Source organism: Cupressus sempervirens, chromosome 11 (assembly GCF_028749045.1).
Source record: "Cupressus sempervirens isolate cs-2001-9-10 chromosome 11, ASM2874904v1, whole genome shotgun sequence".
Taxonomy (NCBI): Eukaryota; Viridiplantae; Streptophyta; class Pinopsida; order Cupressales; family Cupressaceae; genus Cupressus; species Cupressus sempervirens.
The window spans coordinates 42,833,648-42,861,380 of NC_143128.1; the positions used below are offsets into that span (position 1 = coordinate 42,833,648).

General features: G+C 36.8%; 1 protein-coding gene across 4 annotated transcripts in view; it reads left to right on the forward strand.

Moving 5' to 3' along the window:
- LOC149528157 (beta-galactosidase 8-like) overlaps positions 1–27,733 on the forward strand; it is a 62,324-nt gene that overhangs the window by 30,390 nt on the left and 4,201 nt on the right. For all 4 annotated transcript variants that reach the window (XR_016358745.1, XM_089809975.1, XM_089809976.1 and 1 more), the window contains 2 exons: positions 1,664–1,771; positions 2,107–2,217. Coding sequence is in view for 3 of the 4 variants with exons in the window: in XM_089809975.1 (XP_089666101.1) it covers positions 1,664–1,771; positions 2,107–2,217 (219 nt within the window). In the remaining variant the exon portion in view is untranslated. The remainder of the gene's footprint in view (positions 1–1,663; positions 1,772–2,106; positions 2,218–27,733) is intronic.

The window sequence follows — 27,733 nt, forward strand, 5'->3', positions numbered from 1 at the left end:
TCTTCCGAATTTGAATATACTGGACTTATATATGGCACTCAGACCTCCGTTTTTGTTCTCTTAAGCTGGTATTAGTTAGTCAATTGAATTTCTAATATGTTGTTTGATTGGCAGATTAGATATGATCATGGCAGTCAATTAGAGTACAGTAATGGTAGTCATATCTTAGATTGGTATTTACTATTTAGCTTTTGCTTTGGTTTCATTAAAACAACTTACCGAGGACTTTTTTACTATTAATTTTGGTTATATTGTTGAGTTTTGGACTGAACATAATAAACTCAGCAAGTTGTTTATATTTGGCTTTGAATCGGTGGTTTTGACTTGAATTTTGGTTTTTGGAAGAATTGGAGAAATCTGACAGTTGACAATCACAATTTTGCTGAATATCACAAGTTTTGACCAACAGTTTTGACTGTGTGCATGAATTGAAACCATGGATTTGCAGCCCATGCCAAAGATCTGATACACGAGTCTTTGGCATTGCCTTAACATGCCAGTGTTGGTCATAAGACAAACTGTAGAGCAGAAATGATTCATAGCAGCATAAGTTCTCACACAAATTTTTAAATACATATGAATATCTTAAGACTTATTGAAGACTCATGTATGCTTCATCATTAACCATTGCAAACCATCCCTGCATTTATATGTATTATGAGAACCTGTTATGGGGAAACATTGACATGCAAACTTAAGTTACCTTGATACAGATAAGTTTATTTTCTCTATAGATACTGGGAGATGATAGTACAAATTTTAAGAGAAGACTTTGGATATGATACACCAGGGATACAATGTGCGTTCATGTGGGGTGCACAGAAAGAGATAATGCATACTAATACCAGGCCATTATTTTGGAAATAGATTTATTCCCTCAGAAATCCAATGTAAAACCTAATATAGCTGTTTTATACTCTATAAAATCTGGAGATGAAATACAACAAAAATATTTAAAATATATAACTGACAGGAAATCTGAGCAACTATAGAAATCTAAGTCTACAATGCTATAAAGTCAAATTCTTAATTGATTACTTTTTCGATGCTTTGTTTTTATTGAATTACCTATCAGCCTGCAGATGTACAGAGTAGACAGTCAGCAGTATCAAGCTTGTAACTGCTTTGTTTTTATCTATTAAATGATTCTTTTGAAATACTTTTATGCGCTTGTTGAACAGATGTCTTTCCTTTTTCCTTCATTTCCTTTGCTCCTTTGTATATAACTATTTAGCCTAACACATCCTTTTATAAGTTTCTTTTCATTTAAAATTATTAACACTCTTTAGCAAAAGAACTCAGATATACACAATTTGCTGTCAATCTTTCTTGCAAAGATACCTGCTTGGGTTTGTAATATGCATGATTATTTAGCTCTACAATTTCAAGAGTTTCTCAGTTTGACATCATTCACATCTTATTCGCTTCCTTCACATGCTGAAATGATGTATAACTCACATCCTTTCTTCATTCTATTCAAATAGATTCACCATTTAGTTTCGGATGATATCCATCATAGATGCTATTAAGTTTCATGTACTGAACTAAAGGAATTAGAAGTATATGCATATATTCCTTCGAAGTTTTTTTCTGACAAGAATTGTCCTATATACTTTAAGTATGTTTTGGACGATAATGATCAACTATGGTTTCTTGTGTCCAGAACGTTGGGTCATTTTTCGATACATGGGGTGCAGGACTCACTGGAGTGATACTGAAAGGTTTAAATGGCGGGGACAAAAATTTGTCCTCACAAGAGTGGAAATATCAGGTCTCATCTTAAGTCTTTGATTCTTATTTATTACATTTATGTTTGACATTAGCTGAAAGAAACATAAAAGAATAAGTCTAAGATGACTATATTTCGTATGCGGTTGGAAAATTCAGCTGAATTTATTGTGTTCAATTTTTGCATTTTTTCTTGCGCCAGTCTCTGTTTCAGTTATTCCAAATTAAAAAAAAGACTGCTTGTATGCTAATCTATCTGGAAGAGTAGATTAGAAGTTGAATTTTGGTCGTATCTTACAGTACAGTTATCTTTCAAGAATCTTTGACTTTCTAACAGCTATGTTATGATTTCACTCTGCATTGTGTTTGTAAGTGTAGATTGGATTGAAAGGTGAGAAGTCACAATTTTATATGGGTAAAAGCACAACTACTGCAACATGGGCTTCAGGATCGGACTTTCCTAAGAAACAACCTATGATTTGGTACAAGGTTAGGAAAATGATTTATTTCAATTATACATATGCTTTTCAGATGTAGATTGGAAATATCTTTCCTAGAAATGTCATATTAGTAAGCATTGGAAATGTTAATCATAGATTACATGAAAGTTTGGGAGTTTTTTCGTTTCTTGTTTTTGTGTGATGCACATGGCTAGGCATCTCTCGTTATCTATCTAGCATGTTAGAAAAATGCATTTGTTGTTTTTATACATCTGCTTTATAATTCTAGTTCTTAGGAATGTGTCCATGCATGAGATAGAAACCTGTAACTACTCTATTAAAAAAAAATGTCTCATCTGTTCATGACAATATGGTGTCTATGGGGAACTTTCTCCAAGATTTATTTTGGACAAAGACGATAGATTTATTTAAGAAAGGATATTTTACATTCATTTAGAACAAAATGACTTGGTGGGATGCCCATGGTTGGGCATTTCTTCTTTTCTACCTAGCATGTTAGAAAAATGAATTTGTTGTTTTTATACACCCACTTTATAATTCTAATTCTTAGGAATGTATCCATGCATGAGATAGGAACCTATAACTGCTTTAAGAAAATGAAAAACTTCATCTGTCCGTGACAATAGGTAATCTAAGGAGCACTTTGTCCAGGATTTTATCTTGGACAAAAAGGATAGATAGGTAGTCTATGGAGCACTTTGTCCAAGATTTTGTTTTGGACAAAAAGGATAGATATATAATAAGAAAGGAGAACTTATGTTCATTTAGAACATAAGGACTTTGTGGGATGCTCATGGCTAGACATATTTTCTTATCTATCTGGCATGTTAGAATTTTTTTTTCATTTTTCTACATCTACTTTATAATTCTAATTCTTAGAAATGTGTCCATGCATGAAATAGGAACCTATAACTACTCCATAAAGAAAAAAAACTCCATCTGTCCATGACAATAGGTAGTCTATGGAGAACTTTGTCCACAACTTTATTTTGGACAAAAAGGATGGATAGATAGTGAGAAAGGAGATTTTATGTTCATTTAGAACATAATGAATTTGTGGGATGCACATGGCTAGGCATTTCTTCTTATTTATCTAGCATTTTTTTTGATAATTAAAAGGCCATGAGCCCAAGACTGTGTTTAGATTAAAAAATTGTTAGAGATGGATAGATGTCCTTGGTTTAGCCCTTACATAAATTTCTCAGAGTAATTTAACTAATTTTAGCGCCTGCTTTTGGTTTCCGAATTTATAACTTTGTTCTTGATAATTCCTTGTGGATATGACCTGAAAAATAAACTTGGCTACAATCAAGTTGTTAGAACGAAAAGAAGTATTTTTCATAATAAAAATGAAACTTATCTCCTACTAACTTTAATTTTAAATTCAATTAGTATTTGAATAACCAAAAATATGTCACTTATTAACATTAAACTTCCATGATATCAGCTAAATTTAATATATTTATTTTGACAGTAAAAGTTCTAAACCAATTTTGCTTCTAGAACAAGTGTCTAACTTATACTTATCATATTAGCTTATCTTATTAGAATTTTGTTGATGCGAGTCGAGTTTTGTATCACTTACATAACATATTAGGATTTGACTATTCGATATGGGATATCAAACATGCAACTCCTCTCTTGAAAAGTTATTGCTCATGGGACATGAGTATAACTCCAATGTTCCTTACATTGTTGGATACTCGCTCAGTTTTATCGATGTGATTCGCTGGTAATCACGTAGGCGGCCTTACGCTATTCATTCAAGGATGACTTGGACTTTGGTGGAATGAAGGTGATGGTGATTCGGTTTGTGAAATGTGTGGAGGTAGATAATGTTGATGGTGTGATGAGGTAGTATGGGTCTGCCAATGATGATCTTGATGGGAAAGTGATGGTCGTGGAAGGTGAATGGATGTGTTCTGATATTTAACTTACTTTTCTAACTTGCTTCTCTCTAAACTTCGACTACGCAGCTACTCATTATTCTACTCCTACTCCTATGAATGGAAGGTTAGCAAATGGACGGGGATCAAACTTAATGAGAGTTGACCAGCGGCCTCACTTCCACAGGTGCAATGATTCGAAGGAATCATAAACTAGTTTGCCACACAAAGCTTCCCAACCAGCCGCTAGGATGCTAGTGGTCTAGTATTGATCCCTATCAAACATTTACCAATGCTACCATACAACTATCCATCTACTTCACTCCTACGTAGCAACTTGAAATGAAATTTACTTCAACAATTTGAAAGGATATCTAACTAAGTGGAAATAGAAAACATGCAATAATACCCAATGTTCTTAATCAACATGCAAATTGCAACAATGAAAAAGAGAGCAATTTTGGTATTATCTTCACAACAATTTCTCCAACACTTTACAAATGAGAGCAAATGGCCTTTTATAGGGGCCAAAAATACAACGGATGGTGGAGATTAAAACAAGATCAACGATCCAGATTGGATCCTCAAAACCCTAATCAGGGTTGCCACCCCATCGGCCAATAAGAAGTTGCCACCTCGTCAATGGACCAATGAAAAAAGTGCAAAAGGTAGCAACCAATGAGAAGGCACCAAAATGGTGGCCAATCAGAAATAGACACTTGTCCTATTCTAGAAGAAAAGGGAAATTTGCCACTTGGGCTTACATTAGATGATCTTCTAATATAACTCTTCATTTTTCTTTCATTTTCTTAGCTAAGGCAATGAACTTAGCTAGCCTTTCATTAACTTCTTCCATAGGAGGACAAGGTGTGTGCTTCGCCCTGAGTTCCGTTGACTTTGCCACGCTGCTCGCTGCTTGTAGTATCCTTTCGTGACCCTTCTCATATTCTTTTACAAATCTAATAAAAGCATTGAGAGAGGAAAGGGTGCCCAAATGCTTCTTCCTGATGACAACCTTTCCCAACTCATCCAAACTCGATCCAAAATCTGTCTCATTGATATCCTCTTCTCTAATATCCTCAAAATCAAGTGCCACCCCAACGTCGCATGTACAATTGCACTTTTGTATATCCTCTTTGCCAAAGGGGATTGCCCTTCCTTTAGTCTTTCCTTTATTCGTATCATATCCACTGTACCAATATTGGTGTCGGTTATTTTCTTCATTTTCGAAAAGAAGGGTATTTTGGGCATCATATCCTCTTTGTCTTTCTTAGTCTTGTCTGCTTGGGATTCTTACTTGCACTAACATCCTCCATGCTCGTTGCCCTATTACGGGATGGTAGAGTGGTGGACCAGAAGGCAAGTAGAACCAAGGGAAGCAATCCTAAGACTAGAACGAAAGAAGGATGTCATCGTAAGGACCCCTTGCAACTCTAGATGATGAAAATTCACCTTAACCAATAATCTTACAACAACTTTTCGGAATTAGGACTTGACCTTATGAACTTCAAATCCCTTGCAAATTAGAAATTTATCATGCAATTCACTTCCAAATAAAATTACTCAACCCAAGGCAAAAATTGCAGCCTCTTGCAAAAATCAGAATTTTATCTCCCACAAAATTTGGCCTTCCACAAAATTCGCCAAGCAAGAAGAGTGCAGTTTTGCTCTTGCAAAATTGCCAACGCCTTGAGAAGGAGAAGTGAGAAGTGAGGAAGAAATGGGAGAGAGGCCTCCTCTTATACCCAACTTTCTTACTCCCTCCAAGCTAGCCGACTTGGACTGTGAGAGAAAGAAAAAAAAATAATTAATGCAAAATTATGACCCACAATTAAATACTTAGCTAAATATTAATTTTGCCAAAATGAAAATTGTTTTTTAAAATTGCCAATAGTTCTAAATTGCAAAAGGAAATTAAATGGTGCCTTGGAGATGTTAAATATTTCCATTTAATGAGGATTTAGTAATTAGTACATCATTAAAATTGGATTTTGGCTAACCAAAAGCCATTTTTCAATATTAAATTACCAATTTCATTAAATGGCAAAAAGTTTTCAAGGCAATTTTAATCTATTAAAGCCAATTTTTTGCAATTTCTCTCCAAATCGATTTAGCTAAGCAATTTTAGCTTTTTAACACAAATAAAATTATTTCTCTAGAGCCTAAAATCGATTTTGCAATTTTATTTCACGATCACAAAAATTATTTTTTTTCACAAAAAAAAAATTAAGATTTTCCAAAAGACCAAATTTAACAAAAAAATCATTTTTTGAAAATTATCCAAATTTATACAATTATATCCAAATTTTCAAGAGAAAATGTCTAAGTGCAAAATTTACAATTATATCCCGCCAAGTTGGAATTAACTTTGAAATTTGTTCGGTGTAAGGATACAATTGGTGGCTCTGGAAAATCAAGTTGAAACTGAGTGACAAAAAGCTAAGTCTCTCCCCGAGGCGTGAAATCTTCAAATTTGAAACCTCTGGACCGAAAAATTGTTAAGGTAAGGCAATTGAAAAAAAAGGGGGTCCCTAAAATTTTGGGGCGATGGTGTGAAAACCTCACAACAAATCTTATCTCCATTTGCTGCTTTGTTAGCGAGATTATCTGCTTCTGTTTTACTATCCCTATAAATATGTTTTATGATTGTTTTTTTGAATTGATCAACAATGGCTAGGGCATATTAAAGTTTAGAATTAAGGATCCAATTTTAAGTCTTTTTTTTTAATGCATTTAGGATAATTTGCAGGTCTCCTTTGATAACTAATTTGTTGATACCTATCTCTCTACTTAGAGTTAAGCCTTCTATCTGGCCCTCTAATTTGGTTGAGTTATTAGACATTATTCCTAAAGGTTTGATGCATTGAGTAAGGCATGCTCTGTTATCCAAACAATTAATACATCTTAAGCTTGCTGGTCCCTAATTACCTCTAAAAGCCACATCAATATTTAATGTTGACCATCCTGTAGGAGGAGGTTCCCATTTACATTCTTTCCTAGTGATTTTGTTGCATTTTGTATATATAATTGGTGGATATCTCTGGTTCACTGAAAAAGAACGACAAGACATGACAAAAACAAGACAAGAACACAGATGCAACGAAACAAAGACAAGTTGGAAAAAAAAAGCAACTAACCCACTATGATACAATTGTAGGGGTTACTTGCTTCCTTTAGATTTGGTAGAGCTTTAAGTCTAGACCATTGTATAACAATGGTAAGACTTCTCCTGTTGGATACGCCAGCTTGAAGCTGTTGCATTTGTTCACCTGGTGTATCTTGAACGAACCCTTCCACAGGCTTTTGAACTTAGAATGCATCTCCTTTGGCTTCCTTTTTTTATCCTACAACAAAACTAGGTCCCCTTCTATGAATTTTTGAGGCCTTGCCCTCTTGTCAAAAATTTCCTTTACTTGTGCCTGGTGTTGTTTAATATGATCCACCATTTCTTCTCATTCTTCTTCTAGCTGAGTTAGGTACATGATCCTCTTTTCCAGTCCACCTTGTAATGTGTTATCCTCCACTAGAGCTTGCAACTTACAAATGGATAGTTCGAGAGGGAGGGGAAGGTTACCCTTTGTCCCATAGACCAACTCAAATGGGGAGATTCTGATTGCCCTCTTGAGAGTAACCCTGTATACTCACAAAGCTTCATGTAGATTTTTTTTTCAACTCCTTTGATTATCAATTTTGAGCTTTTTCATGATATTTATCATGTTCTTGTTGCTCGACTTGGCTTTCTCGTAGCCTTGCAGGCAATAATAAGATGAATGGCTCAAATAGGCTTTGTAATCATAGCAAAATTCAACGATCTTTGCTAAGGAGAAGTATGTAGCACTATCCATACAAGCTTTAATGGGACACCGAATCTCACCGATATACACTCATTCAAGAATTTGCACACTACCTCTGAGGTGGTTTTCTTGGTGGGCTTTACTTCAACCCATTTGGTTAAGTAGTCAGTTGTGGTTATGATATAAGTGTGACATGAGTTGGAAGTTGGGTTGATTGGTCCTATGAAATCTACTCCCCACTGCTAGAAAGGACCTTCAATCACTATAGGCTTCAGTGCAAGGGCAGCCAACTGGGGTTTTCTACCAAACATCTTGCACTTCTCGCACGATGACACCCACTTGTAAGCATCTCTGAACATCCCCGGCCAGTAATAACATTGCCTCAATATTTTGAAGGCCGTAATAGAAGAGGAGAAGTGCCTGCTGCATGCTTCATCATGAAAAGCTCGGAGTAACTTTGTTACTGTTTGTCTATGCATCTGAGGAATGTTCCATCAATCGCTTTCTTGTAGAGCCGGTCTTCCCAAATTGGGAGTGAGACCATCCGAGCATTCTTGGTATGCAAGAAAGTATGCTATATTGGAGAACCATGGATTTTGGACACTTTCCATTAAGACTCTAGGCTCGTTCTCATCCTCTCCTTCCACATGATTTTCCGCAATTGCTCGACACAAGCCATTTCCACTGATCAACTTGGTTGGCTTGATATCAATGTCATCCTCCGTTATCTTTGTCACCCACGCACCTCAGGTATTGCATCCTACATCTTGTTGTGTGAGTATGCTTTTTTACTATTGACTCAGACACATACAATGGCATGAGAGTGGAGGATATAGAACTTGATGTTTTTCAAGGCTCGCACTAGTGCATACAAATGCTCTTGTACATGCGAGTACGTGAGCTTGTGATCTTTGAAGGGAATGCTCATAAAAGTGATATGAGCTTGTACTCCATACTCTTGCACGAGGACAACTGACAGAGTGTGCTTTGAGGCATAGTAGTAAATGATAAACTCCTTAGTATAATTCAGATGGACCAAGACAAGAGCCATTACAATGGTGCTTTTGATGCTGTCAAATGCTTGCTTACCGGAACCACTCCATCTGAAGTTCTAACTTCCTTCAATCATATCCATTATTCACTTGTTGATTTTAGAGAAATCTGGGACGAATCTTCTTAGGAAGTTGACTTTTCTAAAGAAGGATTTAACCCCAATTGTGTTGGATGGGAGACTTAGTTGTTGAATGGCCCGAACACTATCCGGATCTATTTGGATCCCCTCTTGTGATACTATATCTTCGAGGAACTTCCTTTTTATCCCTTTGTCAAAGATTATTGTTGACACAAAAGTTGCAATCCTTGCCCACTGTGTTATCCCCGAGCGACCTTGTGTAAAATGGAAACAACCTCCAAGTGTGGGATTTGGGCTCTTAGGTTGAATCTCTAGAGAAGCCCAACTTCCTTACAATCATGATACACCCAATCTAAAACTTTGAGGGAAAATAGTGAAGGAATCCATGAAAGTAAATGTCGAAAGGGAAAAGGGGTGATGCACCAGATTGAAACATGGTTACTACCTCTTCCTATAACTGCACTACACATTAATGAAACAACCAAATATATACTATTCTCAACTCTAATCTACTTTCCAAGAAATCTTATGCAGGTTAGAATTGATCAAATGTTGAAAGGAAATATAATTTTCACTATGCAGCGATTGCCAACATGTTAAACACAACATATAAATCAAAAAAATAGAAAAGAAACATTCACTACAAGGCACATACATGCACTAGATAGCAGAATGACAAGAAGAGGTGAAAAACAAGATATTTCATTAATGGAAGGCAAAGGAATACATTTTCAAAGCATAAGCTGTTGGAAAAGAACTAGAGAAGAACCCACGAAATAATGTATAAACTTTGCTTATGTAGGGTTCAAACTTTAGGCATAATCCAAATTTTACATTTTTAGTTCAAACCCCAACCAAAGTGGAGTTATATTACAGAGGAAAGCAATAAATGAATATCAGAACAAAATCTGATCTTTGAATGCAACTTGCTCTTGGAAGTGATAGGAAAAGCCAAAATGAATGCATCCGACTAGTAGAAGAATAAATCTAATAGATTTGATCCCTACAAGCAATAAATAAGCATGGAGTGTACTGACATCGTGCATACAAGGCCCAAGGAGTCACCCAAGATTAAGAACCGACCTTGGTAACGTGACATGGCCGCAAGAAAATTCAATTCATGCTGCTGTCATAAAATGCGGGAAGGGATAACACGAAGCATTAACCCACCTGTGTACACTTGTAAAGCTGACTTGTTGACCTTCACCAGTCCACATACCAAAATCTATTGTGAAAATGCAAAAGAAAAATTGTTCAATGATCATGAAGAAAGATGCACGGCATAAAGCCTTGAGAAACATGACATAAGCATGGGATCACAACACCTATCAGCAAAGAAAAGCTCCGAAAAATCTGATAGGGCACAATTCCTCGTGAAAAAGAAGCAAAAGAGACTGCAAGAAGGGATAACACGAAATGTTAACACCTTGCCATATGGCGTAATTCTAGAACCTTTTTCCTTGAGAAAACACTACATTACCATGACGACAAGAATGGAGACACGTGGCAGAACAAAACTTGAGAACATGAAAAGTTGACTCCCGCTATGTAGACCCAACTCCATTAACCGTCAAAATGATGCAAGATGTGAAGGTTGGGACATTTAGCAATAGCGCGAGCATTAAAGCATGAAGAATGTGACCTTACCACTACTTTCTCGAAATGATGATGTGGGGCAACAAAAAACATGGGATAACATGAAATGTTAACCGCAAATGTTTCTTGTTAACCCACCTATGACATATCTAGTTCATTGAAGATTTCTTAGAGCAATTATCTATGATGCGCTGAATGGGGGCAAAATAGTCAACAATTATCTTATGCTCCTCCTATCCATAAGGCTTTGCCTTTTGATTTCTTCTTTACATTAATGGCATCATTCTTCCTATCTATAACTCTCCCTTTTTGAATCTTTCTCTTGGACTTCAATGGAAAATAATCTTCATCTATCTCTAGTTTGCCTTTTACATCAAGCTGAAGAACAATGCAATTATTAGCTCCCCCTAAATTCGTACTTCTCCTTATGAGCTTAGTGATGCTACTTGTGCACAAAGTGCATTTTGCACGACTATAGATCCTTCCTTTTTTTTGTTATCTTGCTCCTTTTTTCCTTCTCTATACTCTACTAGGCTTTCAATTTTTTGGTCCTAGTTTCCTTCATCTCGTGCTGTGTATATGGTTTCACAAAACCACTTCCACTATATTGTGTCATATGTTCATAGTTATTATATTTTTAGTGTGTGACATTTATAATCTATTGAACAAACAAGTGAGCTATGATTCCTTAAATGAGTAGATATATTATATATAATTTGTACTTGAGAATCTGTGAGGTCTTCCATTCTTGTATCAACCATAATCTCATGCGATGAGCAAAAACTATTACATGCATAGAAATAATCATGGAAAGAATTGTGGAATCTAGGCTTATGGGCTTTTCTCGGAGAAAAGGACTTTTTAAACTTGTCCTTGCTTACGTTTGGCGAATTGTATGATTTCTGTATCACATGGTTTTCTTCCTCCTTGCTTCTTTCCCTTTTGATAGGGTATTTCAGCGCTTCAATATACCTCTTTCTGAAGCTAGCAAATTTTCTCTGTCTGAAGCTAGCATATTTTCTCAATGGGGGCTCTTTGCTTCAGTTGCTTGCAATTTGGCGCTTGAGCCTTGTCTGTTCTTCTACTACAGCAAACCTTCTCTCAAGGTCCTCGTTAACTTGGGTTTGATTAGGGAGTGAATGAGAGCTTGATAATTTGGGTCTTCTTGTTGAGGAGAAGAAAAACAAGAATAATCTTTTTCTTATTGCCCTTGTTTGACCTCCATTTGCTGCTGCATATCAAACTCCTCCCTCTGTATTTTCCTAATCTCATATTCCCACTCCTGCAACTGCTCACCCGCTTGGCTTTTATAGGCCAACTACTCACTCTGTTGATGAACCTCAGGTTGACCTTCTCATTGTGTTCATGAAACTTCAAGTCCACATGCCTTTGGAATTCCAACATCATGCCTTTAAGTCATTTATATGGGGATGTTGGGATTGGAGGAGCAGGGGTGCAGGGATAATATGCATATTGGACATGTTGGCCATATGGTGATGAAAAAGAATTTTGGTCATTGATAGTATGAGGAATGAGGGATAGAATTTTCATGATATGGGGGAGAATGATAAGAATTTCTGTGAAATGGGTCCATGATTAAAACTAAATAAAAGCTACAAAATCATAGAAAATCTTGGAAAAAGATCAGAGATGATCTTTACATACCAACATTGTTTTTGCTTGGAACCAATAAATTTGCACTTAAAGTCGTCATGGTGTTTGATGAAATGCCTCCAAAGGTTGATGGCATTGAGAATAACACCAAAATTCTAAATGAATTAAGATTGAAATGGCTATCAATGTACTTATGAAACTGAAATCTTGTTTGTCCCACCAGGCGTGCCAAAAACTGTTGACACAAAAGTCCACACCCGTCTGATGTGTTATCCCCGGTCAACCTTGTGTAAACATGGAAACAACCTTCAAGGTGTTGGACTTGAGCCTTGACGTTGAATCCTTGAAGAAGGCCAACTTCTTTACAATCAGGCTGCACCTAAATTAAAACTTTGAGGGAAAAGTGAGAAATAATGCATGGAAGCGAACGCTGAAAGGGAAAGGGGTGATGCACTGGATTGAAACATGGTTACTACCTCTTCCAGTAACTGCACTACACATCAATGGAACTACAAAATATACACTATTCTCAACTCTAATCTACCATACAAGAAATCATATGCAGGTTAGAACTGATCAAATGCTGAAAGGAAAGATAATTTTCACTATGCAATGATTTCCAACAGGTTAAACACAACATACAAACCAAGAAAATAGAAAAGAAGCATTCACTACAAGACACACACATGCACGAAATAGCAAAATGACAAGAAAAAGTAAAAAACAAGATATTTCATTAATGGAAAGCAAAGGAATACAATTGAGAGCATAAGTTGCTGCAAAAAAACAAGAGAAGAACCCTCAAAATTATGTACAAACTTTGCCTTTATAGGAGTTCAAGCATGTCCCAAATTTTACATTTTTAGTTCAAACCTCAACCACTGTGGAGTTTATTACTGTATATGAGCAATGTTAGTATGCTAATAGAAACCAAATTTAAATAAAGCTTCTACAAACTAAACAAAATTCATAAACTTCAAGATAGACTAAGATGAACTCTCAATTGAGAATATGAGCCATTAATGGACTCTCTCAATGAGAAGCTCTCTTGTTGAGTGGCTTTGTCTAAATAGATAGGATGTATGCTCAAGCTTGGGCTTCAAATGGAGTTGGAATTTGGGTGTGAGTGTATGGTTTTGATGTAAAATGGCTTCTCAAAATGGCATTATGACTTTACTTCATGGATTGTGTTAAAATGGCTTGGGAGAGGATTCCTTAAATAGGCAAAGGGTTTGAGGGATCAAGGGCTAGGATGCAAGGATGAGAAAAAGCTTATGGAAGGCTCAGATTACATGAGAGGAGAGCACATGCATTGTGCTTCCTTACAGCCAATCAGGGAGTGACACATGTCACAAAGTGAGAGGATGGAAGAAAGGGGAAGGATGAGTCAACAAAGGAGGCTCAAGGGATAAAATCTTAATAAAGACCCTCATAATGACTTGTAAGAGCAATAAAAGGGCTTGAAAGTGTCATTTATGGCCTAGTGGGCTTCATAAAGTTTTATGGTTGAGATATTTTGAGGGAGATGAGAGCAATTTCGACTTGGGCTTGATTAGGAGGGTTTTAAGCTTGCTTAGGCTTGTGCAAATGATTAGAGGATGGATTAGGATGGTTTAGGATTAGCTTAGGGATAGGCAAGTGGATGGCATTTAATGAGGGTGGGTGAAGGAGGAGATATTTGTTAACTTTGGCTTGGGTTAGTAAGTCTTAACCCATTTTTAGGGAATGTGACAAGGTTAGGAGGGGATTAGGATTAGGTTTAAAGACATCTTCTAGAAGAGTCTAGACTTTGGATGAGGATAAAAACTTTTTAGAATAGTCTAGAACTTCCTAAGATGAGGATGAAGACTTTCTAGAAGAGTCTAGAACTTTTTAGGATGAGGATAAATTAGATTTTTAGGAAATAAATAAAGTTTTATTTATTTCAAGGGTTTGGGTTGAGGAGATATTTATCAAAACATTTTTAATAAACATGAGGATTAATATTTAATCTTAATTAAATATTTTGAGTTGGGATTACGGGTAGGAAATGATGGGATTAGCCTTTAATCAAAATTAAAGAAGGATTAGAAGATTTTGGAAGAGGTTAGTGGTCTTAAGGAAATTGGCCAAGTTTTGGGCAAAAAATAAATTTTTAATTTATTTTGGATTTTTTGGTCAATTTATTAATTAAATAATTAATAAATAAAGAAATAACGTTTAAATAAGATTTAAACATTTTTGGGAGGGATTCCTTAATTAAGATAAAGGGATTTAATAGCATAAAAATAAATAAATAAAAAAAAAAATTAATTATTAATAAATGATGATGTCATCAGAAATTTTTCAGAAAATAAAAATACTTTATTTTCTAAAGGTTTTTAGGTGTCTACATTTTGCCCCTCTTTGATGTGATGCCGCAAGTGGCATGGCATCAAAGATAAGAAAATAAGATGCCTAAGGCTAGAGCAGAAGAGGAGAGAATGGACTGTGAGATGCCCCCTCAAGAAGGCGGCAGGGAGAGAAAGCCAGGCTCGATGGCTTCTTGAAAAGTACAGGAATCACGGATGAGCAAGGAAACTCAGATTGGCAAAGAGAAGGGGCTGAATTAGCTCAAACTCTCACTATGGGAGAATGATAAAGGAGAATCAGATGCACAAGAGGAAGCAAGCTTAAGACTTTAGGGAAGGTGGAGGATGAAAGAGCGGAGCGCTATAAAAAGGAATCCAGGATAGGGAGATGGATGAGGGGATTATAAAGCTGATGCAATAGGATTTCAAAGAGTCAGATTGGCGGAAGATGGGTTTTGGAGATCCCTAGGACTAGGATTGTGGATCTCGAAAGATGAGGCTTGGTAGATTGATTTGGATCGGTGGATCCCTAAGACTAGGATTGTGGATCCCTAAAGCTAAAGGTGAGGAGTGATTCAAAGAGATACTGATGCATAAGCTGGGGTAGGAGAGACAGATGCTGGATATGGATGGGGGATAATGGAGATGAAGGAAAACCATTGAAGCTTTTTGAGCGGGGGGATACTTCAAAGAGAAGTACCACCATGTAGTTGAGCACTATATTTGCTATAGGACTGTTGGTTGATTGCCAAGGTTACTAAGAACATCAAGGCCTTTTCACCAACTGTCCAGAGGACTGACAAACTGACTTAAAACAAACACGCAAGGATTGCCCCAGTATCACACATGAATCTCAGAGGAAGCAGTGTGGAAACGACACTGGGTAACCCACAAGCAGAAAAGAAAACAAGCAAAAGATATGATCAAGACCTTACGCTCTGATTGCCCCATTCGCAGCATACCATGATATGGAAGATCGTGGCAACCTTGAGGAGGGAACAAGGAGATTGCTTGGAAAAGATATTTCAAGACCCAACAGGGAAGAGTCCAAATCAAAAGAAAGCGAGAATCCAAAATAGAACTGTTTGCCAACGAGATGGGTAGGACGAGGTACTAACGGACCAAGATCAGACACGAGGAAAGCTATATCCTGCAAGGACCTATCGAAGAGCACCTAAGCTGGTGGATTTGGATGAGTGATGCGTCTGGCAAGCTGAACTAAGAAAGATAACACTTTGGTGACAGGAAATCTAGCTAAAGGATGCATTGGAATAGCTAACCAAGATGTGCGATGGGTGCAAGATGCTGATCAAGGACGAACTGACACGAACACTGGATAGATACAATGGTACTAAGCTAAAGAGGATGTACAAGCTGATGGATCAAGATATGTACAAGCTGAAGCTGACCAAGATAGTTACAAGCAGGCAAAAGCTCAGGATGATAGGATAGCGAGATGGCTCAAGTCGGTGCAAGATGCAGAAGCTAAGGATGAGTTGATAGCGTAAGATATGAATGTGCAAGGATGCATCCAATGATGATGATAGATCTGCGACCAAGGATGGGGACAATGCTCGGGTTGGTGGTAGCTGAGCTGATAGATGGCGCTAGAGTGAATGGCTAATGAGAGGATGACATTGGATTTGCATGAGGATAGCCTAGAGCGAGATACCAATGACAATGGAGGATGGACAAGAATCTCCAAGGAATATAGTGCCCCTAGTCAGAAGAGGACATGTGAAAGGAGGTCTTACGATGGATGTGATAGTATTGAAGCTAGGATGGAAATGATGAAGGCGCTAGGGAGATGGATGATAACTGGGATGATGGGGTGAGGTTGCAGAAGATAAGTAGTAGCGATAGATAAAAGCTGGAGGATGAAAGATAGGTGGATAAATTGGGAGATGGAGCTGGATGGCAAGATGTGACTAAAAGAATGAGGATGATAGGCTAAGCTGGGGATGGCTAGATTATGCATGACGCTTGTTTGCCAAGTTTTCATCATGGTACTTGTCCAAAGCGCTTGAATTGCCAAGTTTTCACCAGTGGACGCCTTATTTTTCTTTACTTTTTTTTTTTTTGACTTTTTGACTTTGGACTTAGCTGGAATGATTTTGGCTTTCTTCAGCTATTTTTGGCTCATAGATGTTGGTAGGATGGATGAAAAAGGATTGGATTGAACAAGTGGAATGGTGGGTGGGAGTTTGACAGATAATGGATCGAAGACATAAGGCTTGTGGGTAAATGGATGAGGAAAATGGAAAGATCATCATTGGCACACATCTTGAGAGGTGATAAAGTAGTGGGAAAGATGGTTTTGAGCGAGGTTGAGGAGAAAATGGAGGAAGAGAAAGATAAGGACTAAAAGTAGAGTTGGAAGATGGAGGATGGGAAATTTAGGATAAGAAGCATATGGACTAAAAGTGGATTGGGGGGATGAAGGATGCTTATATGGGGATTTGGATGAAGGATGGATGGATGAGGCTCTTTGAGTAGCATGAATGGATGCCAATTGAGATTTTTCTTTGAGATGCATTTCTTTTATGAGCATCTTGGGTATCCACATGATTTTTGAATTTTTTAGCTTGGGCTTTTGTGGCCTCTTGACTTTTTCTTTGATTGGGATTAAATGTTTCTTGTTTTGAACATGTATTTTAGAAGGGACATGTTGAGACTTGGATTTTTGTGGATTTTTGGATTTATGCTTTTGTATTTTGGCATCCAATATGCTTCTATTAGCCATGGGATGGGAACAAGAGCATGGAGGAGATGGAGGGATAATTGATGGAGTGATAGGGTTTAAAGGTTGGAAGGGATTCAAGGGTGAGTGGATTTGAGGGGATGGAAGGATAGATTGGAACATAGGATATGGATGGATATAATTGCCCAAAATGGATGGAGGGAAGGAAGGATATGGGCCCAAAATAGATGGAAACGGGGAAGGTGTAGGTCCCAAAATAGATGGAGGGGATAAAGGATTCATATTAGGTATGTAAGGACCCAAAATGGATGGAAAGGGTGTGGGATTTAGATAAGGGATATATGGACCCAAAATGGAGGGTTGGAGATAAGGAGTAGGATGAGGGCCCAAAATAGATGTGGAATAAGATGGATGGGAACTTTGGGGTGGAGATGGAAGGACTTGGGACCATGCAGGAATAACGGGGATACCAACATCTAGAAATACATTTTCATTTCTTTTTTCAATAGGATGTTCATTATTTGGAACACAAGATGTGAGTCCATTACTAGCTGAAGGATTTGGAGCTTCGGATATGATAATTAGTTCTTTTTCGATGGATCTATCATCATGGATTATGGGAGATGTATGATCATGAAGAAGAGGAGATGGGAGGATAGGATCTTGAGTTGGGTGGGCTGAGGGAAAGGGATCTTGAGATGGAGTAAGTAAGATGGTAGGATTTAGATATGGAGGGGATGGTAAAAGTGTATCATGTAGGGGAATAAGTGGGATGGCGAGATTTGCTGTTCTATCGGAGGATATTTCAACATGCTTTTGGACAAGATCTTGACAGGAATGGATGGGAGTGGATGCATGAGGTTCATTATATGGGATTTGGATAATGCTTGGAGGAGGAGATGTGGATGGGATTTGGAGCGATTCGATGGGTGGTGGGAATTTGATGCTTGCGGGAAGTGGAAGGATTTTAAGCAACTTGATGGATGGTATGGGGATGATAGCTATGGGAGATGGGGGTGATATTATAGATGGGGAAGCTTCATCACTGACTACTTGACATAGTTGGATTATATGACATGTCTTATCCACTGTTGGAGGCGGCTTTTCTTGTATTTCCTCTAGGAGATTCCTTGGAGACTCGTGTGTTGAAGGTGGAGGTGGTGGATTGATAGGAATAGCTGGTGTGATGAGGGTGGAAGATTGGAAGCTTGGTTGATTGGGTGATGGAGGAGAAGCTGGGATATCAGATGACATGACTAGATAGTTTGGAATAACTCTTGGATTTTGGGGGATGGTTGGTGGAAGGCTTCTAAAGCTCTCAAGATACCTGTCATAGTCAACAAGATTTTCATCATCATTGGAATAGGATGTAGCGGGAGAAAGGACAACACGACCAAACACATCATGATAGGTTTGAGATTTCATGTTTTGATGATGAGTTGGAAGGGGATGGGGTCTTGCATATGGATGAACACGGAAGCTCATGGTTGGATTTGGATTAAGCCTAGATTTTGGATTGGCTGATGAAAGATTTCCTAGGGAGAGTCAAAGCTGCATGATAGACCTAAGGAGGATTGGCTAGAGATTTTTGGCTTTCTTGTGGATGGAAGACTTAAAGGATATGCTATCAAAAAGTGAGAGTTTTGCTTTCCTATGCGCTAGATTTGGTGGTGGCTGTGTCAACTTGAGGATAGACTAATGATCCTATGGGCATGACATGAGATTGACCACTTGTGGGTCCCAACCTTTAGCTTAAGGTGATAAGGGATGACAAGTGACAAGGCTAGATTACACTAGACAAAGCTCTGTCAGAGGGATAATCTTGGAGAGATGGGCTGATTGGTAGGATTGATTGGATATCAAAGTCTGGCAGAGTGACAACAATTCCTTAAAGGCTTGGGTGATTTTGGATTGGGTTGTTAGCTGGCTGGGGGGATGATTTGGATGGACTTTGGATTTTGGGATTGTTCTAAAGCAAAGAACTAGATAGATTTAGTTGCGGCGGGGGAGCTTGGATGATTTTCTGATGAGGCAGTGACTACGCTAAGTATGCCTTGAGCTGGGAGATTTCTGCTTTTCTGTGATTTCGACCAAAATTGGCAAACATTCATTCAAAAGCTATGAACAAACAAGCAGACAAAAGTTTTGAGTAAGCACATCAAACACACCAATATCCTAGGAAGCTTTCTACAAGGATGAAATTTGTTATAGCTAGGGAGTCCTCGATATACGCAAGGTACGTGAGGCCCAAATCCGTAGATGAAACCAAAAAGATGTCACACAACCGAGAGGAGCGGTAACCCACTTCTCCTCTTTCACTTCTCAAGGGTATAAAGTTCCTTGAGGCTTAGCCCGAGTGACAAAATCTTGATTCCAAGAGAGGCGTCTTTGGATTCACCTCCCGATTTTTATACTCCGCCGGAACGCTGGAGTTGAGGTCGTCCCAAGGGGTGATGAAATCCCCAAGCAGGCCTCCTAAAAAGTGTAAAACAAGACCACATACATGATCTTGGGCTTTAAAAGACACGTTTATTCCAATTGATGATTTAGATTTTGTAAGCTATGATTGAAGACACTTGTGATTATGGCATACAATGTTCATTCCAATTTGACAACGTTGTTAGCATAATGGAAGTCGATAGATCGTCAACATAAGAAATGCGAGCGTCATTGAAAATGCGCCAAAACCATGCGATGTTCATTGATTGTTAGGCATTCAAGATTGAGTGTGAGTTTGTTTTAAGCCCAAAACAAAGATATGTGAAACTCGATTTCTCAAGCGCGTGCCCGGAGGCCCTCCACGTCAAGAGTTTTGTTCAATTTTAATGTCCAAATGAAGTGTTAGCGAGCCTAATGTGCATTCAAAGAATTTTCTAAGTTAGAAAAATTAATAAAAACACAAATAAGTGAAGTTTGATCTTTGTGGAGTACTTAACACCCTCTTAGGTGGACCCATCCCCATAGATGGTGCTGAGATTGCAACCAATGGTTAAATTGATGGGTGATTAAAGAGGGTGAGTCCAACTACAAACTCACTTAAAGCGTCTTTATTTGGTTTTTATAATTTAGGAAGTTTCTAGAATGTAAATTCTTTTTATGCCCCAAAAGATGATTATTTGATCAATGGCATTCAAGATTGGATTTGTTGTTTTAATCATGCATTCATAAAAAAAAACAAATTTGATTTTAATCCATGACACTTAAGAGTGATTTTAGCAATATGCTTTCGAAAACAAGTGATTAAACATTCAAGTTTTTTTCCTTTGAGCATTCAAGATTGAGATTTTGTGTGTTGTTTTAAGAACTTTGAAGTGCTTTGTTTTAACCTTAGATCATTCAAAGATTGTTTTGGACTCAAAAGTGAAAATGACTTCTTTGGATTTTGGTTTTCATTCAAGATTTTGTATTCTAGTTTGCATATTTTAAGCCCAAAAATGATATTCCTAGATTGTTTTGATGCATGAAAAACCTAAGAAACATTCAAAATTTTGCAACAAGACATTTGTTTGGAACAAATAACAAAGCTTTTAGGACAATTTTTGGCAACCATTTAGGACTCTTAGTTTTCATGAGATTTTTAAAAGAACTTTAAAATATTTGCAAATGAGGTTCATTTTATTCTTGACTGATGCTTTGAGTTTGATTTAGATTTTAGTGTGTACTTAGTGTTGATTTTGAACCTTTTGAAATGGAAACTTGAAGTTTTTTTTAAATTTCCAAAAATGAAGTGTTCCTAACTTTGCATGAATGCATCTAAAACCTTGATGTTGCAAGGATGCAAATGATTGAATTGGTTTAGTTTCACTTGTTAAAAGGTTTTTTTTTTTTTTTGCAAATTTTTAGTTTTTAATGGATTTAAGTATGATTTAGGGGTTCATTTTAAGCACTAAAAAGAAGTGTGTATGATTTTGCTTCCTTAAAAAAAAAATGGCCAAGATCTCCCACAAGAAGAAGAAGAAGAAGTAGATGGAATAAGAAGAATATAGACAAGAAGAGGAAGAAGAATTCCAAGTGCTTTGTCCACCTATAAGCTTGAAAAACCTGCAAATACTATGAGATAGACTATGAGTTCCTTTGTCTTCTTCATGCTCATGTGGACTTACAAAACCAATTTATACAATCTTACCAATCACAAAAACAAGCAAAATTAGCCAAAATTAGCAAATGACGTACAAAACTTGACTAAAAAAGCTAATGAAGATGACCCATGTGGGGTCCCACCGGGTGTGCCAAAATGTATATGAGCAATGTTAGTATGCTAATAGAAACCAAATTTAAATAAAGCTTCTACAAACTAAACAAAATTCATAAACTTCAAGATAGACTAAGATGAACTCTCAATTGAGAATATGAGCCATTAATGGACTCTCTCAATGAGAAGCTCTCTTGTTGAGTGGCTTTGTCTAAATAGATAGGATGTATGCTCAAGCTTATGTTTCAAAAAGCGCTTCAAATGGAGTTGGAATTTGGGTGTGAGTGTATGGTTTTGATGTAAAATGGCTTCTTAAAATGACATTATGACTTTACTTCATGGATTGTGTTAAAATGGCTTGGGAGAGGATTCCTTAAATAGGCAAAGGGTTTGAGGGATCAAGGGCTAGGATGCAAGGATGGGAAAAAGCTTATGGAAGGCTCAGATTGCATGAGAGGAGAGCACATGAATTGTGCTTCCTTACAACCAATCAGGGAGTGACACATGTCACAAGGTGAGAGGATGGAGGGAAGGGGAAGGATGAGTCAACAAAGGAGGCTCAAGGGATAAAATCTTCATAAAGACCCTTATAATGACTTGTAAGAGCCATAAAAGGGCTTGGAAGAGTCATTTATGGCCTAGTGGGCTTCATAAAGTTTTATGGTTGAAATATTTTGAGGGAGATGAGAGCAATTTCGACTTGGGCTTGATTATGAGGGTTTTAAGCTTGCTCAGGCTTGTGCAAATGATTAGAGGATGGATTAGGATGGTTTAGGATTAGCTCAGGGATAGGCAAGTGGATGGCATTTAATGAGGGTGGGTGAAGAAGGAGATATTTGTTAACTTTGGCTTGGGTTAGTAAGTCTTAACCCATTTTTAGGGAATGTGACAAGGTTAGGAGGGGATTAGGATTAGGTTTAAAGACATCTTCTAGAAGAGTCTAGACTTTGGATGAGGATAAAGACTTTCTAGAATAGTCTAGAACTTACTAAGATGAGGATGAAGACTTTCTAGAAGAGTCTAGAACTTCTTAGGATGAGGATAAATTAGATTTTTAAGAAATAAATAAAGTTTCATTTATTTCAAGGGTTTGGGTTGAGGAGATATTTATTAAAACTTTTTTAATAAACATGAGGATTAATATTTAATCTTAATTAAATATTTTGAGTTGGGATTAGGGGTAGGACATGATGGGATTAGCCTTTAATCAAAATTAAAGAAGGATTAGAAGATTTTGGAAGAGGTTAGTGGTCTTAAGAAAATTGGCCAAGTTTTGGGTAAAAAATAATTTTTTTATTTATTTTGGGTTTTTGGGTCAATTTATTAATTAAATAATTAATAAATAAGGAAATAATGTTTAAATAAGATTTAAACATTTTTGGGAGGGATTCTTTAATTAAATATTTTTAATTAAGATAAAGGGATTTAATAGCATAAAAATAAATAAATAAATAAAATAATTAATTAATTAATAAATGATGATGTCGTCAGAAATTTTTCAGAAAATAAAAATACTTTATTTTCTAAAGGTTTTTAGGTGTCTACAATTACAGAGGAGAGCAATAAATGAATATCAGAACAAAATTCGATCTTTGTATGCAACTTCCTCTTGGAATTGATAGGAAAAGCCAAAATGAATGCATCTTTCTGGTAAAAGGATAAATCTGTCAGATTTAATCATTTCAAGCAATAAATAAGCATGGAGTGAATTGGCATTGTGCATACAAGGCTTAAGAAGTCATCCAACATTAAAGAACCATCTTGGTAATGAAGTGCGACCACAAAGAAATCAAATCATGCTGCTGTCATAAGATGTGGGAAGGGATAACATAAAGTGCTAACCCACTTGCCTACAACTATAAAGCTAAATTATTGACCTTCACCAATCCACAAGCAAAAATCTGTTGTAAAAATGCGAAAGAAAAAATGTTCTATTGACCTTCACCAATCCACAACCAAAAATCTGTTGTAAAGATGTGAAAGACAAAATGTTCTATTGACCTTCGCCAATCCACAAGCAAAAATCTGTTGCAAAAATGCGAAAGAAAAATTGTTCGTTGATCACGAAGAAAGATGCACACCATAAAGCCTTGAGAAATGTGACATTAGCATAGGTCCACAACACTTGTCGGCAAAAAAATGGCCCAAGAAATCTGACATGGCATAGTTTCCCATGAAAAAGTAGCAAAAGAGAGCGAGGGAAGCGATAACATGAAATGTCAACACGTTGCCACGTCGCGCAATTTTGAGATCTTTTCCCTTGAGAAAAAGTTGTACTACCACAACTACTGGAACAAAGACACGTGGCAAAATGAACTGTGAGAACACAAAAGTTAACTCTTGCCATGTGGACTCAACTCCGTTAACCATCAAAATGGTGCATGATGTGAAAGTTGGGACATAATGGCAATAGCACGCGCAAATAAGCATGAATAATGCAACACTAGCACCACTTCACTGGAATGATGAACCGTGGCAACAAAAAACATGGGATAACACGAGATGTTAATTGGAAATGTTTCGTGTTAACCCACCTGTGACATATCCTGGTCATTGAAGATTTGTCAGATCGGCTATCTGCGAGGGGCTGAATTGGGGCAAAAATAGCCAACAATTATCTCATACTCCCCCTATCCTTAAGGCTTGACTTTTTTGATTTCTTGTTTACATTAATGTCATCATTCTTCCTTTTTTTAACTCTCTTTCTGAATCTTTCCCTTGGACATCAATCGAAAATAATCTTCATCTATCTCTAGTTTGTCTTTTACATGAAGCTGAAGAACAATGCAATCATTAGCTCCCCCTAAATTCGTACTTCTCGTTATGAGCTTAGTGATGCCACTTGTGCATAAAGTGCATTTTGCATGATCATAGATCCTTTTTTTTGTTATCATGCTCTTTTTTCCTTCTCCACACTGTAGAAGGCTTTCAATTTTTTATGGTCATGGTTTCCTCCATCTTGTGCTGTGTGTATGGTTTCACAAAACCACTTCTACTATATTATGCCATAAGTCCCTAGTTATTATATTTTCAATGCGTGACATTATAATCTATTGAAGGAACAAATGAGCTATGATTTGTTAAATGAGTAGATGTATTGTAATTTGTACTTGAGAGTCTGTAAGGTCTTCTATTCTTGTACCAACCATAATCTTGTGCTATGACAAAAAACTATTACATGAATAGCAATAATCATAGAAAGAATGTTGGAATATAGGCTTATAGGCTTTCCTTGGAGAAAATGACTTTTTGAAGTTGTCCTTGCCTACTTTTGGAGAACTGCATGATTTATGTATGACATGGTTTTCTTCTGCCTTGCTTCTTTCCCTTTTGATAGGGCATTTCAGGGCTTCAATATACCTCTTTAATTTTTCTTTATTTGACTTCTTTGGTACATTGTTGGAGTATTCTTTATCGGCCATTTGATTCTTTGTAGCCAATACTAGTCTTAATGGATGGTAACCTCTACCCATTGATGATATCTTCTAAGGTTTCAGTACTCTCGTCAAATTTGAGACTTTTTATCAACTTGGAGGATGTGTTTTCCAGTTCCTTTCTCAAGGAAACAATCTTGTACTCCTCATACAATCTTCTTCCTTTACTTCAATTGGAGTCTCATCTGTTTTTCAATCCTTTCCCTTCTTCAATGTTAACTTTTAGATCAATGATCACCTTTTTAAGATTTTTCAAGGCTTCATACTAACTCCACATTAGATTCATTGTCCTCTTGAAGTTGTAGCTCTAGTTTTTGATTTAAGTTTCTCAATTTCCTTATAGACACAATGGAGTTGTTCAAGATTCACTTCATCTTCATGATTTTCCTCTTCTACATTCTGTTCATGTTCTTTTGACGTCTTTTCTTCTAATTTTATCTTTTCTACCTTTGACACAATGGTCTTCTTATTGAAGATATCGTCTTTTGTTTCTATTGTCAAGTGTGTTCCATTTGCCACCTCATCACTTTTGTATTTTTTTTTTCTCTCATTAACATTTGATTTTGTTTGTTGATCAATGTTCTATTTGGATTTCTTTTTTCTCTCATTAACATTTGATTTTGTTTGTTGATCAATGTTCTATTTGGTATTTCCCTTTTCCGTATTTCTTTTTGTTATTGCCATTTGTGCTCCCCGAAAGTAAAATATTATCAATCATCATTCTTCTTGGGTGGATATTTTGCAACCGACAGTTTTGGGTAAAAATCCAGTCGTAAAATAGGATGACCAGCCACAGTGTTTGAGACAGAGTCTCTCCTACCTTAAAGGGAAGGCTCCCTCTTCTCATTGTTCCTTGGATCAACTCAAGGCAAGCAAAAAGTTGAGAGATTTTATAAAATGGGTGTCACAAATATTCTTTCTTCTTATTTTTAAGAAAGAATCCACTTGCTCGTGGAGCAAGTAATGGGCAGGGGAAATCTCTAACCACACTTCTATCAAGAGCTGGAAATAGTGATAACGATAAACCTTCACTAACTCAAAGGCTAGCTGAAATTGTACCAGTTTGGCCCCAAGTCCGGTCGTACTTTTATATAGAAAAACCTTAGAATTAGGGCACAAAGAGACTTAAAAGTAAGAATAATTAACTATTTTGGGAATTAAGAAAGAAGTATAAGCTATAGACAAGGCTTCTAGCTATATATTTTCACAACCACTCCCAGTCAAAGCTTCGGCTCCAATTGCTTCTTAAATCACTATGCTCTTTTGTTGAATACACAATAATAACATGAATCAAGACAATAGGCACAAATTACAGTCCAAGCTTCTAATTTGCTCTATCACAATTGCTTCCAGTCAAAGCTTTGAATTCAATTGCTTATTTTATTCACTTTTCTCCCAAATTCGTATTACACAATTAAAGTTATGCTTGCACAAATGTGACAAAGCTTTCTTGCATATAACAAAAGATGATTTTTACAATGCAGGGGCACTCCTTTATATAGGCACAAGAGTTGAGAAAAAGGTGGAGGAAAAAGTGGGAGCAACTCAATCAACTTTGACCTAGTCTAATTAAAAGAGAAAATATAGGGTTACATGCAACTTCACGTGCAACTCGCATTACATCTTTTCATGTACATGCAACTCGTATTACATGTAATTACACATTTTCATGTAATACATGCTCTCCAAGTACAGATATGAAAGAAGAAGAAAGAAGGGGGAAAAGAAGGAAACAATCTTAGGGATTGTTCTAAAGGACCTTGTACTTGACGATGCAATCGCAGATGATCATAGGATCGAAAGTTCCTGTACTTTGTATCGCTGCATTCACCTTGATAACCATGGTCTTGCGTCTTTTGATAATCTCTGATTCTCTTGATGAATTGTTTGTTGTTATTTGAAACACTCAAGTCGTCATGAATTCTCCTTTGTAGATTGGCACATTTCGAATTCTTTGACACTTTGAAAACCTTCTTGACAATGTCTGGATGTAAACTCGGAATAATTTTCCATCAACATCTCCACCTTTTTTCGTTTTGTTTTGAAGTAACGTGCATAGTGCATGGGAATGTGTGCAAGTGGAGATTGTTGATTTTCAAATGCGACTTAGAGCTTTCAAGATGTCATTGCATGGAAAATGGATTACATGTAAATGCAACATGTAACGGGAGATGAGATGTGAATGCGGATGGAGGATGCACTTTACATAAAAATGCAAATGGAGGATGAGATGGAAAGCATGGAAAGATGCAAAAACATGTATTTTCTCACGGAGGCACAAATGCATATGGAGGAATGGAAATGGAAAATGAAAGAGGGATAATGAGCTTTATAGTCACTTTTGGTGAAAAGGTGAAGTCAAAGTACATGGAAGATGAAAATGATATCTTTTTGACTTTTCAAAAAATGACTTTTGATCAAAATCGGATCTTTGAGATGCAATTACACGTAAGGCATTTCATGTAATCTTGTTGTGCGAGTGGATATGGAAAGTGAGATGAGAAAAAATGGAAGCAGAAAATGGGATTACATGCATGTGCAGATGGGGAATGAGATGGAAAACATGTAATCACTTTTGTCGGATGAGATGTGAAGTGTTGTGACATGGAAGATGGAAGTGAAACGCGATCATACTTTTATATGAAGTGAAACAACAAGCAGTTTGTTCCCAAGAACTTGGGACTTCTTCGAAGTGGAGAAAACCGACAAGCAAGCACAAAGCACAAAAATAATCTTTGGAAAGTGACTCAAACATGTTGAGAGGCAAAACACTTTAAATATGCATGAAAATAGCAAGATAAGCATGAACTGATGAGCAAGTTTGAAAATGTCCACTTATTTAGAGGTTAAAGAGCCAGAATAGCA